The sequence below is a fragment of the Budorcas taxicolor genome, chromosome 2 (genome assembly GCF_023091745.1).
Source record: "Budorcas taxicolor isolate Tak-1 chromosome 2, Takin1.1, whole genome shotgun sequence".
In the NCBI taxonomy this organism is placed as follows: domain Eukaryota; kingdom Metazoa; phylum Chordata; class Mammalia; order Artiodactyla; family Bovidae; genus Budorcas; species Budorcas taxicolor.
Window position 1 is genome coordinate 69,125,679 of NC_068911.1, and position 17,168 is coordinate 69,142,846.

The 17,168-nt window shown below is 36.1% G+C and overlaps 1 protein-coding gene across 2 annotated transcripts in view; it reads right to left on the reverse strand.

Moving 5' to 3' along the window:
• DYNC1I2 (dynein cytoplasmic 1 intermediate chain 2) overlaps positions 1 to 15,432 on the reverse strand; it is a 54,471-nt gene extending 39,039 nt beyond the window's left edge. For both annotated transcript variants that reach the window (XM_052636312.1, XM_052636311.1), the window contains exons 1-4: positions 15,313 to 15,432; positions 13,997 to 14,113; positions 11,706 to 11,823; positions 743 to 833 (exon numbers count right to left, since the gene is read on the reverse strand). In XM_052636312.1, coding sequence (XP_052492272.1) covers positions 743 to 833; positions 11,706 to 11,823; positions 13,997 to 14,104 — 317 coding nt within the window. In that variant the 5' untranslated portion in view covers positions 14,105 to 14,113; positions 15,313 to 15,432. The remainder of the gene's footprint in view (positions 1 to 742; positions 834 to 11,705; positions 11,824 to 13,996; positions 14,114 to 15,312) is intronic.
• Between the last annotated feature and the right edge of the window lie 1,736 nt (positions 15,433 to 17,168).

Sequence of the window (17,168 nt, forward strand, 5' to 3'; positions counted from 1 at the left end):
CTGGAAGTTTGTATCTTTTGACCCCCTTCACCCATTCTGCCTACCCATTACCTCCCCCACCTCTGGCAAACATCAAAAATTTTTAAAATGAAAATAAAAATGAACCAATCTCTTCTCTGTATCTATGAGCTAGTTTCATTTTTTAAATTTCACTTATAAGTGAGATCATACAGTATTTGTCTTTCCCTTTGATTTCTTTCACTTAGCATAATGCCCTCAAGCCAGTAAATACTTTTTAAAATTTTTATTGAAGCCAGTAAACACTCAATGTTTCCTTAGCAATTATTCCTTATTCTTGATATTTTATGCATTATTTTCTACCTAATTAGAATAACTTAATAGAATAGAATTAGGCTGTTTAACCAAATTGTTTATTTTAATTACCAAATAGAAATTAAGCATAAGAGAGACTTTACACTATTTATACCCAAAATGCTCACATAATAACCAATACAATGCTGCTTAAATAGAAAAAATAATTTAATGAATTAACACTTCTATTTTTAATATAAGAAAATCAGCATAAATCAGTTAACTAGTCAGTAGCTAAATTAATCAAGTGTGACAGTAAAATAATGTTTTTAAAAAATTTCCCCCCAATTTACAACAATTTCTGTGTCATTTAGATTTCAAAATGTTACAACTAACTCAACATAACTATTTAGAGTCGCTCTATACCACTGACAGTAACTGGGTAATAAATGCATTCTGTCATTAAAATATTGAAAGAAAATTACTGTACCTAGATCCCACGGCGCCATCTCCAGAGTCCTGGCTCCCAGCTTCGCTTGGTGTGCTCACAGATTTGGAGGATGGAGACATAGGAGGAGGGACTAAATAGTGAAATAGACAGGTATCCGCTGTTACTACACGCAGAGGTTGCTCAGCTTATGATGTTTCAAAAGTAATTTAATATGAAGTAATTAACAAAAAATAAAAAATAATGGCAAACCAAAAAACGAAAGTACATGAATGAAAATGAACGGTAAAAGAAGAGGAGAAAGACAAAGTTAACAACGCATGCTGACAATTCATGCAATTTCTCTGGCAAAATGCATTTGGGCTTTATATTAAAAAAAAAAAAAGGCAAGATTATGAAAGGATGCATTTTCATCTCGGCCAACACCAAATGTGGGTACTAATTTTCAAAGGAAAGCATTCCTTCTCGCCTTTCTAACTTTTTGCTTTTAAGATCACCAGATCATTTATTTTTTGTCAATCTTTTCTTTCAAAAAAAATTTAATATCTTAAATGATATAATTTTCCCCTCCAAAAATATAAATAAAGACGAGCCAATTTAGAGAAATGACTACCAGTAAAGGAATGACTCCTTTAAAAGTTCATTAGTTTCCAGCAATTTGGGTGAAAAATGCAAACAGGCCATAAAACAACATGCCTTCTAGACATGATGCATAACATAAAGTGATGCATGCAACTTAAACAAGGCAAGGCTGAATGGTAACTTCCTTACCCCAGTATTCAGAAAAAACTGAAGTGTACAGACAAAGATACAGACACCCAAAATATTCTTAATCCCTTCTTATAGAAAAATATACATTTTTCATAGTATATAAAACAAACAGCAAATGCTCTCCCCTAACTTGTTACTTTTAACATTAGATACCAAAAGTTGAACATGAGTATTTCATGCTATTACACTTGTAAACTTTTTGATTACCATTTGAGGGAGTATAAGAGGATCATCACTGCCATCTTCTGGCTGAATTTTAGCATAAATGCCCCCAACCCCAAGTATCTTTAAAATAATTTTTCAATGTACAATATCAAGTGACTAATACATTTTATGTTGAACTGCAAGCCCTTCTTTTAATAGTTTACTGAAAAGAAGGTTAAGTTCCTAGTTATATAGGAACCAATCTAAAGAAATAGGTACTTAATTAAAAGTCTGTGTTTTTGGAATAGTCACATTCACTGAATCCTTAAAATTATGTTTAAATGTTTACACATGCTTCTGTAAAAACAGTGGGTCTGCAAATCTAACAAAATGCACAAGTATAGTATGATGATTTATATCTTAAACATAGGTACAGAATAGATCAACCTTATTTTTCAATGCTAAATTCTACTGGAAACCCACAGGAAGATTAGAAGGAAAAAAACCAGAGCTAGAATGTTGATTTCCTGAGATACTGTGGTTAATTCTTGCTCAAATTTCAAAAGACCATAAAAACATAATAAAAGGTTTATAATTTTGCAATTAAAATCTCTCAGAAACAAAGCTAAAACCAGACTGCCTTTATATAATTCACATGTGGACAGTACTGTGCTAGGGGCTGCATGTATAACTCAAAGTAGCCAAACATGACTTGTATCTGAAGTACAAGAACTTCAATGTCCCCTAACTTCTCTAACTTTGCCAACAAAGGTCCATCTAGTCAAACCTATGGTTTTTCCAGTAGTCATGTATGGATGTGAGAGTTGGACCATAAAGAAAGCTGAGCATCGAAGAATTGATGCTTTTGAACTGTGGTGTTGGAGAATTCTCTTGAGAGTCCCTTGGACTGCAAGAGGATCAAACCAGTCAATCCTAAAGAAAATCAATCCTGAATATTCATTGGAAGGACTGATGCTGAAGCTGAAGCTCCAATACTTTGGCCACCTGATATAAAGAACTGACTCATTGGAAAAGACCCTGATGCTGGGCAAGATTGAAGGCAGGAAGAGAAGGGTCAACAGAGGATGAGACGGTTGGATGGCATCAACTCAATGGACATGAGTTTGAGCAAACTCAGGGAGTTTGTGATGGACAGGAAAGCCTGGCATGCTGCAGTCCATGGGGTCGCAAAGAGTCAGACACGACTGAGAGACTGAACTGAACTTCTCTTAGGTTAAGTTTTTCCTCATCTTTTTGTCCAACTCTCACTGTGAGGCTTCCCCTTAAGTCCCAACTGATATAGTAATAAAAGTAACATCTCAATGGCACCCTACTCCAGTACTCTGGCCTGGAAAATCCCACGGATGGAGGAGCCTGGTAGGCTGTAGTCCATGGGGTCGCTAAGAGTCAGACACGACTGAGCGACCTCACTTTCACTCTTTACTTTCATGCATTGGAGAAGGAAATGGCAACCCACTCCAGTGTTCTTGCCTGGAGAATCCCAGGGACGGGGGAGCCTGATGGGCTGCCATCTATGGGGTCGCACAGAGTCGGACATGACTGAAGCGACTTAGCAGCAGCAGCAGCAGCAGCAAGAGTGGTTTGTCTACTGTGCTGTAAGCATAAGCACAAATATGTGTATTGAGTTATAGTGAGGTACTACAATGTTTTCATATTAAAGATTTCCAAAGAAGAAATTTTTAGCTTTTTAAATTACATACTCAACTTTAGGCTTAGGAAAATAATTTTTCTAAGTATATATAAAAGAAAGATTTGAGGAAAAATAGTGATATGAAATTAAAAGACGCTTACTCCTTAGAAGAAAAGTTATGAGCAACCTAGATACCATATTGAAAAGCAGAGACACTACCTTGCCAACAAAGGTCTGTCTAGTCAAGGCTATGGTTTTTCCAGTGGTCATGTATGGATGCAAGAGTTGGACTGTGAAGAAAGCTGAGCACTGAAGAATTGATGCTTTCGAACTGTGGTACTGGAGAAGACTCTTGAGAGTCCCTTGGACTGCAAGGAGATCCAACCAGTCCATTCTAAAGGAGATCAGTCCTGGGTGTTCTTTGGAAGGAATGATGCTAAAGCTGAAACTCCAGTACTTTGGCCACCTCATGCGAAGAGCTGACTCACTGGAAGACTCTGATGCTGGGAGGGATTGGGGGCAGGAGGAGAAGGGGACGACAGATGAGATGGCTGGATGGTATCACCGACTCAATGGACGTGAGTTTGAGTGAACTCTGGGAGATGGTGATGGACAGGGAGGCCTGGCGTGCTGCGATTCATGGGGTCGCAAAGAGCAGGACACAACTGAGCCACTGAACTGAACTGAATTTTGATACATTATAAAATTCTTTTCCAGTTAATGTTTTTTCCCCTTTCTGGTGACTTTAACTCTAATCAATAAGTTCCTCACCAGTATCTTAACTAGTTAAGACTGTGTTAAAAAAAAGCTACCTCAAATGTTTTATGAAAACAGGTTAAACAGTAATTACACATACATAAGTAAACACATTAAACTAGGCAATTCTCAAATAAAAGTTTCAGAAATAAAAAATCACAGGGGTGATGCAATCAAATTATCACAGATCTTCAGCCAGAAGCAAAATAAATCACAATTTCAAGTTTGTAACCAGACAAAAATCTCTTTCCCAGAACTATTCCTTCAACCAAAAGACAGTTTTCACATCAACTGATAAAGACACTCATTAAGGACTCAAAGTTTTATCTGGCCCACCAAACTCATCTTGCATCAATCTATACCACAGAAGGGACAAATCTAGAAAAAGAAGATGACTATCATTGAAAAAGGAAGAATGTAAACAGGAAAAAAGGGAAAGGAAGCATTATTTGGTGACTACCCTATTTTAACCCAATCAGTCTAGAAAAGTCAAAGAATATAGTAACTGCGCAATAAGGCAATGTCACTATACTCCCAGCCTCCAATAAACACCCCAAAATGAATAAACATGTGCACTCAGGAAGGCTTAAAAAAAAAAAACAACTAAATAGCTCATAGCCACTCAAATTTCAGCAAAGACTTAATTCTAGAATTCATTTTAAAAAATGGTTTAAGAGTACCATCAGCTTTAGAAATAACATAAGCTTTATTAATTAGCCTTTGCCAAATACCTGAAATATGATTTGCATGATCAGAACAGTGATTCAATCAGATTACCTTCACCGTAGAGTTCTGTATATAGTCTAAAATAAGGCTTTAAAAATGGCACAAAATAAAAGATTTAATATTAACATATAAGTGAATCAGATGAATGAATTTAAGTTTCTTAGAAGTTCAGAGCAGAGATATCTAACCCTTTCTTCAAAAACCAAGGAACAAATGTGAAGTAAACTGAAAGACAAATCTACCCCCATTAACCACACCGATCATGCAAGTAATACTGGAAGGCTGGGACACTGATTCTTTACGACAAAAAGCTAACCAAGAACTAAGAAGGCCTTTCCTACTAGCCTAGAGCTTGGCCTTCCTTCCCAGGACATAAAATTAATACTGCTGCCAACTGGTCTATGAAGAAAACAACTAGAAATTTTAAAACCACAAAGGAAAAAAATAAATAAATAAAACCACAAAGGACCTGGGTATGCACCTAGATTTAGAAACCAGAGTCAACTTTGAGTCAACCACTGAGAACTATACAGAAGTCACAGACATGAACAAGGATGGTGCACAACCCAATTATTTTCAAAGGAAGTCTCTAGCAAGAAGGAGCTCTTGCCAGGAAGAACCCAGAAAAGGTGGACAGCCAAAGAAAGTAAATGTAGGGAGTGTTGGCAGACCACAAATGGGAGGAATGAGCTTCTGAGATAACCAAACATAGCTCATCTATGACACTTGGCACTCAAAGGCTAAGTTACACAGTAATGCCCTCTTGTGGCTATAAGTGTTTCTAGACTGGAATATTAACATTTAAATAACTGTTAAATTTTCATACTTTATCTTTTTTGTCTTGAAAGATGATGCTTTAAACTTTAATTTTCTGAAATAGCAATTTCTTCCTTTCCTATGATCCCTTCTTCTGATAGCATTAAATCCCTCCTCTAATCTCCCCTAAATGTTTCCTTTATTCTCTTTAATGTTTCAGAGTACAGGTAAATTTTCTAAAAGAAATTAATACAATTTTATAGCATTAAAATACCATAAGGAATTGTTAAAATTAAGCTAAACCTGAAAAAAATGACTTGATAACAGAAATTATTCTATCTAAAAATCAGAATTACTAGTTATTAGATAAATAAGTGCTAGGGAATGTTGTACATGATGACTAGAGTTAACACATACATAACACTGCTGTATGATACATAGGAAACTTTAAGAAAGTAAATCCTAAAACTTCTCATCATTAGGAGAAATTTTTTTCTTTTTCTTTTATCTATATGAGATGATAGATTTTAACAATATCTACTGTAGTAATCCTTTCACTATGTGTGTGTGTGTGTATATATATACATATATACATATGTATACATATAGACATATATATATATACACACACACACATGCATATTACATATACACATAAATCAAACCATCATGATGTACACCTTAAACTTGTGGAGTGATGTATCTGTCAATTATTTCTCAATAAAACTGGAAAAATCCGATTTAAAATATTGGAAGTTACAAGAGAGGGAGATAAATGAAGCTATACTTATTTTGACTACCAAACTTCATTTATTCCTAATAAAAAACTGATTATCACAGTATATAAAATCAATATACTATGCCCTACTGATACAGATTCAGGCTACAGAACAACTGACAAAATCTGTTTTCATCTCTTTGTAAGATGGTTAAAACAGTAGTCACACATTCAAAAAGATTCACTTTTTGGGGGGGTGTGGGAGATCAGTGTTTATTAACTCCACATTTACTTTCTTAAGACTGGCCACTTAAATTTCATTAAAAAAATAATCAAGCCATATTTCTTTTGTGAAATATTCAAATTTCAATTTCCACTATGCATTTTGCTTAAATTTAAACAAGATTTTGTTGTTACTGTTTTTAAAGCAGATGGCTCTTATTAGTCTTACTAGGTGGAAAGACATATGACCTTATAATAATTGAACAATCATTGAAGCATCCAGTCTGCAGTGGACACCAGGGACAAAAAATTAACATGCTATCACTGCTCCCAAGGACCTCTGACAAAAAAACAATCAAATGATCAAATAAATAAGAATCTATCAGCAAAGAGAAGCTAAGAGCAGTCTTATTAGCTGTATCTCTTTAAAAAAACTAATTCTTTTCAGTAGAATTTTTTTTTTCAAGGGGAAAAAGTCCATTTTAGCTAAAACCAGACTGACGTTTTTAATAAATCCTTTTGAACATTCTAGTGGTGTTTTCATACTTCTATGATTTAAAAATATTTAATACATTTGTAGTGAAAAGAAAAACAAGTATCCATCCAGGTTATGATACAGAAACTATTTTTATTGTTACTAGCAAGAAAGTTTGACAGCCAATGCTTTCACCTGTATCCTTTATTCTCCAGGCCTAATTTCAAATAAATACTGGAAAGATCTTAGGTACTGTGAGAGAACAGAAGGTGGAAAACTACACAACTCACTTAATGAGATTACTATAATCATTATAATAAAACCAGACGAAATACAGTAAAAGGAAAAAAACTATAGGCCTGACTCTGAGTTATAGATGAATTCCTAAATATTAGTGCTATGTAAGAAAAGTATTTTCTCATAACTAAGATGGATTTATTCCAAAATGTTAAGCATGCTTATACATTTGAAAATCTAACAATATAAACTATATTAACATATTAAAAGGCAATAAAAAGCATATGATCATTTCAAAATATGAGGAGATCCATGAGTTTGTCATACATAGTTGGGGCTTTTAAAGAATGTCAAAATTCTTTGTGAATGTGGGCTGGACTTAGTGACTCTCTTCCAATAGACAGGAAATGGCAGAAGCCATGTTCTCTGACTTCCAAGGGTAAGTCATAAAAAGGATAGCTTCTTTCCAGCTCTCTTTCTCTTTGGACTGCTGACACACTGCAGCTAGGTGACATGCTGGAAGGATACTCAAGCAGGTAGTTTTATGGAATGGCCCACATAGATGAGAACTCAAGCCACCCACTAACAACCAAAGCCAACCTGCTAGCCATGTGAGTGAGCAAATCATACGGCTGGTAAAGCAAATGCTCAGGCCCCAATCAAGCCTTCAGATGACTGCTGCTCTGACTGATCTTGACTTCAACCTCATGAGAGACCCCGAGCCAGAACTACCAAGCTAAGCCACTACCAAATTCCTGACTGGCAGAAACTATGAGTGATAATAAACCTTTATTATTATTTTTTTAAAAATCAAACTGATATAAGAACAAAAAACTTGAATAGACTATAACCATTAGAAAAACTGAAATGGTGAATAACTCCTGCTCTCCACTATCCTCTGGGGACAAAAAGCATAATCTCAGATAGTTTTACAGTTGAGTTCTACCAAGTGTTTAAGGAACAGACGATATCTATCTTTTACAACTGCTCCACAAAACAGCAAAAGAGAAAGCTATCCAATTTATTTTAAAACCATAACCATGGTGGCCACGGAACATGAACAGCCAAAGAAAATTACAGGCAAATTTCATTTATAAGCATACATAGAAAAACCCTAAACAACATAACTAAATGGAGAAAAATTAGGTTGGATCCCTACCTTCTACTGTATTAAAAAAATGTGACATAAGTATCTAAAGGTGAAGGCTAAAATAATAAAAAAAATGTAGAATATATTTGTATTCTCAAAATAGGAAAGGATATCTTTTAAAAGAAGATCAAAAAAGGAGGGGAGGGGTTGTCTATAATAGATCTGACCACTACTAAAAGATTTAAACATATCAAAATGTTCGATCCTTGGTCAGGGATCTAAGATCCCACATGTTCCAGAACAACTGGCCCCGTGCTGCAACTACTGAGCCTATGCGCTCTGGAGCCCATGTGCCACAACTAGAGAGACTGTGTGCCCCAACTACCGAGCCCAAGCACCAAAACAGAGAGTCCACACGCTACAAGCAAAGATCCCTCATGATGCAAAGAAGATCCCAGGTGCCGCAACCAAGACCCAATGCGTTCAAATGAATAACTCTTTTAAATGGAGGATTCTGTTTCAATAAAAGATACTATGATGGAAGCAATCTAAAGGTCCACTGACAGAGGACTGGGTAAAGAAGATGTGGTACACATACACAGTGGGATATTACTCAGCCACAAAAAAGCAAGACAATGACATCTGCAGCAGAACGCATGGACCTAACGCTGTCATACTGAATGAAGGCAGACAGGAAAACACATCATATGATATCACTTATACATGGAATCTAAAAAAAATGGGACAAATGAACTTATTTACAAAACAGAAATAGAGTCACAGATGTAGGAAACAAACTTATGGTTACCAGGGGGAAGAAAGAAGGGATAAACTGGGAGATTTGGACTGACATATACATAATAGTACTGTATAGCACAGGGAACTCTTCTCAGTACTCGAACTATATGTGAAAAGAATCTAAAAAAGAGTGCCATACGTACAGGCATAACTGATTCACTTTGCTGTACATCTGATACTAACACAACATTTTAAGTCAACTATATTTCAATAAAAACAATTTTTTTAATACTGTAGATAATAAACTAGGAGAAGGTATTTTTTAAAAGACTAAAACAAAGAAGTCCTCTCTTAAGTATACATGGAACTCCTACAGCAAAATAAAGAACCCTAATGGTAAATGGACAAAGAACATGAATATGCAATTCATAGAAGAGAAAATGTGAAAAGTAGACAAATGAAAAAATGGTCACTCTCACTGTAAACAGCTAAATGTATATTAAAACATTTTGACATACTATTTTACACCCATCAAGTAGACAAAAATTAGAATGTTGGATAATATCAAGTGATGTGGATACAGTGAAACAAGTTACTTTCTCACACACTGGTAGCAGAAGGATAAACTTAGTTATTCTTCAGAGTGGTAGTAGAACCTAAAAAATGTAAGTCTACAATAACATACCAAGCCAATTCTTCAGCATATATTCCAGAGAAACTCTTCCACAGTCCTTTCAAGGGAAAAGAATATATTCTTTGCAGTGTTGCTTGTGAAAGCAAAGCAAAGAGATAGAAGAAATCACTAGGGAACAGATAAGTAAAATATAGTATATGATAGAATATTATGTATCAGTCAGAAATAAACAACTAGATGTATATGTAAGAACATGGGTAAATCTCAAATACAAACCTGCTTTGAAAAAAAGGAAAAAACAAAGTGAAACACAGAGCACAATACCACTTATGCACATAAATCATATCCACACACAGATATATAAAAACTTGAAAAATTACACGTGCCAGACTGATCAAAAGGATGTATGTTAAAAACCCAAGAATCAGTACTTAATGCAAGACTGTGAAGGAGAATGGAATTGGAGATGGGTAACGAAGGAGAAACACACACACAACTGAAGAACATTCAAGAATAGATGATGGAGGCGGGCCATAAATTGAGAAATATGAGAAAGTGAATTTAGTGAAACTAAAGTCTTAAAGAGAATAGAAAAGAAAAAAAAAAATCCTATGGGAGAAAACCAAAGCCAAAGGCTCAGAAAAAAATGATCACTTAAAGCCTATAGAGCAAACAAGCAACTTGGTTTAGGTTCTAGGGTATTATTTTTTTAACAAGATAAAAGTGTTTTGATTCATTTACTTTAAAAATTGCAACATGCAACATAAGTTTATTAAACAAAAGACATAAAAATTATCAACCTTCAAATTTTGTCAATAAGAAAAAGACAAATAAGCTCAAAGGGCTTCCCTGGTAGCTCAGCTGGTAAAGAAACTGCCTGCAATACAGGAGACCCCAGTTTGATTCCTAGGTCAGGAAGATCCCTTGGAAAAGGGATAGGCTATCCACTCCAGTATTCTTGGGCTTTCCTGGTGGCTCAGATGATAAAGAATCCACCTGCAATGTGAGAGCGCTTTTGAGCCCTGGGTTTGATCCCTGGATTGAGAAGACTTCCCTGGAGGAAGGCACATCAACCCACTCCAGGATTCTTGCCTGGAAAATCCCCATGGATAGAGGAGCCTGATGGGTTACAGTCTATGAAGTTGCAAAGAGTTGGATACCACTGAGTGACTAAGCACAGCACAGTAAGCTGAAAGAAATAACAATGCAGCCAAACCATGAAAGTAACCAGCTTTTTTCACCTTAAAATTTTTTAGAAATAGCAATTCTAATAAGACAGGTATAATACTTAAAGACTGTTATGTTACCGTTCACAACTAGGCAAACAGCAGGTACTCCCTTGTTATTTGTCCTCTGGACTAGATGGAATTAGCCCACAAACTAACCCTGAAATTTTAGGTCTCTAAATGACAAAAGCCACATCAAACTAAAATACTATGTAACAGCACCCAGTTCAGAATTATTTTAAGTAAGCATTTAATGTCTGTATGTAACAAGACTGTCCTCAGTACTTTTACTATTTCAGCTTTTTGGTCTAGTACTGTTATAAAAATGAAGAGTCCAGAAAAAGAACAAAATTAAGTCAAACTGCTGCCAAAATCAGCTACCAATATTATTTCCCTTATTGGCACTGACAGCAGAAGGTTATAAGCTTCTCCTTCCACTCCTATACCTTTGAACATCAGTACACTTTTAGAACTTTGATTCACTATACCTCTCTTTAACTTATAGAAAGGATTACAGAGTTAAGAAGATTAGGAATCACATTCATCTTTGAGCTTAACACAGTATGGCACAGGAAACTAGTTCAAATGTCTGTCGAAATAAGTTACTGATTTAACAAGAAAAGCCAATTGGTTTATGTTAATAAATATAGTCTTGCAGCTCTTCTGAACAAACAAAATAACTATGTATTAACACATCTGAAAAAAGTCAATTCCAAACATATTATAAGATTAATGCTTTTTACGAGGCACAAATAAGAAAGATATACAAAATACATTAAATCAACTCACTCATCTCATGTATATCTGAGCTGAGTAAGATCTATGCCTCTCTTTTATTAACAGATATAATCTTATCCTTACCAATGGGGGATTCTGCAGTTAGACCCATGCTTTGAAGCAATGCTTCAGCTTCTCTTCTTTTTTTTTCAAGATCTGATTCTTCTTGCACAGGAGCAGCTGCTTCCTTCTTCTGATCAGTCTAAATTTTTTAAGTTAAAACTTAAATTTACATATGGTATGAAACATTTCTATTTGCAAAAGTATGTATGTTTTAAATAACATGCTAACACTGTATACATTTGGAGGTGGGCTTAGTTTTGAATACACATTATAGTCACTAAATGAAAATCATTCTGAGAGTTTTAGTAAAAATCTCCAAATGATATGTATTAAATTGATTCATTTTTATATGTAATCAAGAAGTTCTCACAAAAACATTCTGAACAGGTATGTTCAAAAAGTACAATTTCTATTTAATTTATAATATGAAATTGCTATCCATGGTCAAGAATTGTGGAAATCTCACAAATACATATCACAATGCTATGAAAAAAAAAATACAGACTATCATTTAAGACATAACAAATTTTAAGTAAATGAACAATTTGATTTGTTGAAAAAGTACAAGTACCTCAAACTTCTATATGTAGTCTTCATTGTATTTATGCAACTTTATGTAGAGGATGTTTGTCAAAAATTCATCTGGAGAAAGGTTTTGTTTTTATTTTTTATCAACTATTGGTCTTATTTTCATGGTTTAGTAAAATTAAAATTTACTCTTGCATAGCACAAAACATTTTTCGTTACTGAAATTTTTACCAACTTTTATTTTAGCCATTTATAGTTTTAGCAAAATCTTCCAGTTATAACCCTCAATATTCTCAGATCAATACTCTCAACATCTCAAGGGAAATTTAAGCCTTAAAGGGAAAAGTCTTATGTATACACCTCAAAAGTCTATATCAGCTAAGACAACCATTAGTCATACAATTATCAGCAATGAACTTTAGTCATAATATTCTATCATACCATTTTAACTTAAAAGTCATCAGAAAATTTCATTAAAATAGTCGAAGAGACTATATCATCAAGTAAACACTGTATCGATATATAACAATTAGACTTACTGTTTAATAGCACTGATTTAATGTCTCTTGTAATGTTTGATAAACTTTAAATTAGATTTAAATCATGTAATAGATATTCTGTACGGCCACTTATGGCCATGCTTAGAAAACAAATACCAAATTTGCCCTCAGTTCTGAAGGGTTTGTGACTACAGGTACTAATTTGGAATGGTTCTGCCCGTCTTACTCATGCTTCTATCACTTAGTTTTTAATCAAATAGCTAACCTAAAGGTCCAACACTCTTACAGTAATGGATCACAAAAAGGTTCAGAATAAACTAGAAAATTCTTCAATTGTAGGCCTTTACAGCATTACAGCAATGCTGCACATAAATTGTACCTTTGGTTTTTCTTTTTCCTTAAGAGATTCCAAGAAGTCTTGGGTATTATTAAGGCCAGTGGTCCCCAACCTTTTTGGCACCAGGGACAAGTTTTGTGGAAGACATTTTTTCCATGGACAGGGGGTGGAGAATGGTTTCAGGATGATTCAAGCGCATTACATTCATTGTGCACTTTATTTCTATTATTATTACATCAGTTCCACCTCAGATCACCAAGCATTAGATCCTGGAGGTTGGGGGCCCCTGATTCAGGCTATCATATAGAAAAACTTCATACTAATGTCACATTAGAAACAAACTATCTAAACACTGGCCATTTAAAACATTGAAAATAAAAATATACAAATATGTCTACACAGGTTTCATAGGGACAAATGTACATTTCAAGACAGGAACAAGCAAAATTATCTCTAGCTCAGGGTCAATGTATGTTTGCCATACATAATAAAATGGTGATGCCAAAAGTCAGATCTAAGTATCTAGCCCACCCTCATGATAGTATCAAACCCACTACCTGGTAAAAATATTTCAATGACCAACTCATGACAAAGGAGAGACAATCAATTAAGTAATCCCTTAATCAATTAATAATCTAGTCTATATTTCTCTTTGCTATTATTTATTCTGACAACTAGCAGTTCTGACTGGTAAAATATTCAGATAAGCTGAAAGTCCAAACTAAGTTATAATGTATATCATGTTTTATCAGTAATTACAAGGCAGATGCCCCTTACTTTATACAGTAAACATATTCCTTGAAGACTAAATATGTATATTGAGCTTTTCACCTAGAGTGCTATATGTGCAGTCACAACTGCTAGAATTTTAGCTATTCTGTTATTAAAGGTATAAGCACTTAAAATCCAATTATTTTATATTATCTTTAAAAAAAAATCAAACATACTTCCTTTTTCTTTCTTTCTTCTTCTTTTCTCTTCTTTTCCTCTCTGATTTGAGCCAACCGCTGCTTCTTACGTTCCAACTCTGCCTTTAATTCACTTTTGTCAGACATGTTTGCAACCTTAAGAAGCATACAATCATTTACAATCATCAGTAAATTGGTAAAAGGAGCACTCTTTCAAAACTCTGTCTTTCAAGAAGAGAACTGTCTTGAAAGGCCATGTAGTTCAAGGTCATCAAATGAGAACATGTACACTCTACTTTTAAAATAAAAGAAGCACATATACTACTAAGACCTGAAAATCATTATAAACAGATGTATATAGGAAATATTCACAGTTGAGCACAGTAATTAGCACTCAGTAAACTCTTTAATGTTCACATGCTCAAATTTAACACAATGTCTCTGGCTCTTAAAACAGACATGGATTGCCATTAAAAGCCAAGCTCTAAGACACAGCAAATCTGCTACCAGTTTTGCATTCATTCCTAGAAATCTCATAAAACCGGCAGTCAGACAGAAAATTCCTACAAATTCTAAAACTACCATGCAATAGTAATACTATGGAGAAGCAAAACACAAATATACCATCAATAACTATCAACTGTACTTAAAGGTAGAGCTTCCCTGGTGGCTCAGGCGGTAACAAATCTGCCTGCAATACAGGAGACCAGGATTCTATCCCTTTGGAAAAGGAAATGGCAACCCACTCCAGTTTTTTGCCTGGAGAATCCCAAGGGCAGAGAAGCCTGGCGGGCTATACAACACACACACACACACACACTTTAAGTATGCTGGGGTCGCAAAGAGTCGGACATGACTGAACGACTCTAACACACTTTGAGTCAAAGCCCAGCAACAAAATCTGATTGAATAATTGCATACAGCTGACAGAACCGCTCAACCTGCGAGAGGCCGGAGCCTGCAGGCCTGACACATTCATTCACTTTCTTAAAACTCCAAGAAAAAGAAAGTCTCAGGAATTTTGTGCTACAGTCTCCGCGTCTGCGTACTTTCTAACACACACCGGGTGAGCAAGGCGTAAAGGAGTCACTTCTCCCCTGGGTATGGACCAAGAGGGCGCGGCGTCTTGGGGAGGTGGCCTCGAACGAGCCTCAAGGCTTCTCGGGGCCCCTCCGAAGGGTCCAGAGAGAAGGGAGTGGGTTCGTCGAGGCCCCGGCCTTCCTGACTCACCCCGCCTCTCCTTCCCAGGGCCGGGCTGGGCTGGGCTGGGCGGCACTGTCCGCAGGCCAAGCCGCCCTTAGGGGCGCGACGCGAGACACAGCAGACAGAAGGAGACGGAAGGGCAGTCCACCCACCTGTTCGGTGGCGGGATGGGGAAGAGTCCGCCTGCCAGCAACTTCCCGGTAACGTCCCTCTCCTTCGCCCGCAACAGCAACAGCCGCCGCCACTAGCTCCGCGGCTTCCCCCAGCACACAAAGAGGGATGGGCGGCGGCTGCTACGGCGAGAGCTTAGAGACAAACGGCTTCGCCCCAGCCAAGGCGCTCCCAGAAAGCAAGGCAAGGCCCCAGCTGCGGGGAGGGGCAGCCTCTCTACCACTTACCTGGGTAAAGCAGTAGCCAAGAGATGAGACAAAGACTCCACCCAAGGACCCGAAGCGTTTCCCCTTTGCAGAAACTGGAAGACTTAGCCTAATAGCCTCGGGCCGGCTAAGAAAACGCCACCCTCGCCGGATTTGCTCCAAAGAGAACTACAAGCCCCAGCTGTGAGGGAAATCGGCATTCGGCGAGCAATGCACTCTGGGGGTTGTAGTCAACGGTAGTCGCAAAGCATGCTGGGATGTGTAGTGTTTCCTAGTCTTTCGCGTTCGCTTTGAGGCCTTCCGTCAAGATTCCAGAGACAAGCTTCCCGCTGTTCTCTTTAATGTAGTCTCCTTGTTTGGTCAGTGCTCACAATGTTGTATGTGTTATATCTTAAGATATTTGATTCCACATTGGCCTAATTTTAAAAAGTGGTGAACCTATGTATTACACTGCACATTTGGTGAACATTTCTAAAAAATTTATACCAGTATTAGAAAAAAACACCTTATAGAGGTTTAAGCAAAATCTATAATGCAAAATCTAAATTTTGAAAATGTAGTGTAACCTTACTGTCAAAAAATGTGAGAAATTGTCTTTAATTATAAAAAGATTTGTAAATCTTTACTCAGTTTTCACAAGCATTCATGGTTGTAAACTTGATTAGCTGGATTATTGCAGTTATGAAAATTAACAATAAAACCTCTGATTGCTATATTTCCTCTTTAATTTCTTCATGTACACATGGAATGTCTATTTGAGTCTGTAAATAAAATGATTACTGTTGCAATCAATGAATCAATAGAATATGATGTACTCTTTTCCAGCCAGGGACCTAGAAATATAGGAACAAATCAAGAAGAGAAAATTTGTGTACTAGAAGGTAGTACCTGAAGGAACTATCTAGGATGCAATATGGAGAGAAAAAAAAAAGGTAAGAAAGATTTAGAAACGTGGAGGATAGGAGGAGTAGGTCTAACAAACATCTCATGAAATTTTAGATGAGAAGGAGAGAGAGAGTAGAGTAGAGGCAATTTCAGATGAAAATACAGTTTTCCATAACTAGTGAAAATCACCAATTCACAGATTCAAGAATTCTGGTTAGTTGCAAACAGGATAAATGAAAAGAAATCCACAATTTGATACAGCTGAATGTAACTGTGAAAAACAAACAAAAAAATAAATCCTGAAATAACAAAAATTTCCATTAACTGATGAATGGATAAAATTGTAATACATTCATACTGTGGAATACTATTCAGCAACCAAGAGGAATGAACTACTCATATAAGAAATGGCATGAATGAATCTTGAAAACATCATGCTAAGTGAAAGAAGCCAGACATAAATGGCTATGTACTGATCTCATATTTGTGAAAACCTAGACAAAGCAGAATCCTAAACAATGACAAAAAGCAAGCCAGGGGTTGCCTGAGTTGGGCTGGAGAGAGTAACTGTCAGGGAGTCAAAAGGAAACTTCTGGAATCGTGGAAGTATTCTGTTACTGTGGCTTGGTAGTATATTTTGCAATCAGAAAGTGTGAGACCTCCAACACTGTTCTTTTTTGAGATTGTTTTAGCTATTTGGAGACCCTTGAAGTTCCATATGAATTTTAGGATGGTTATCTTTAGTC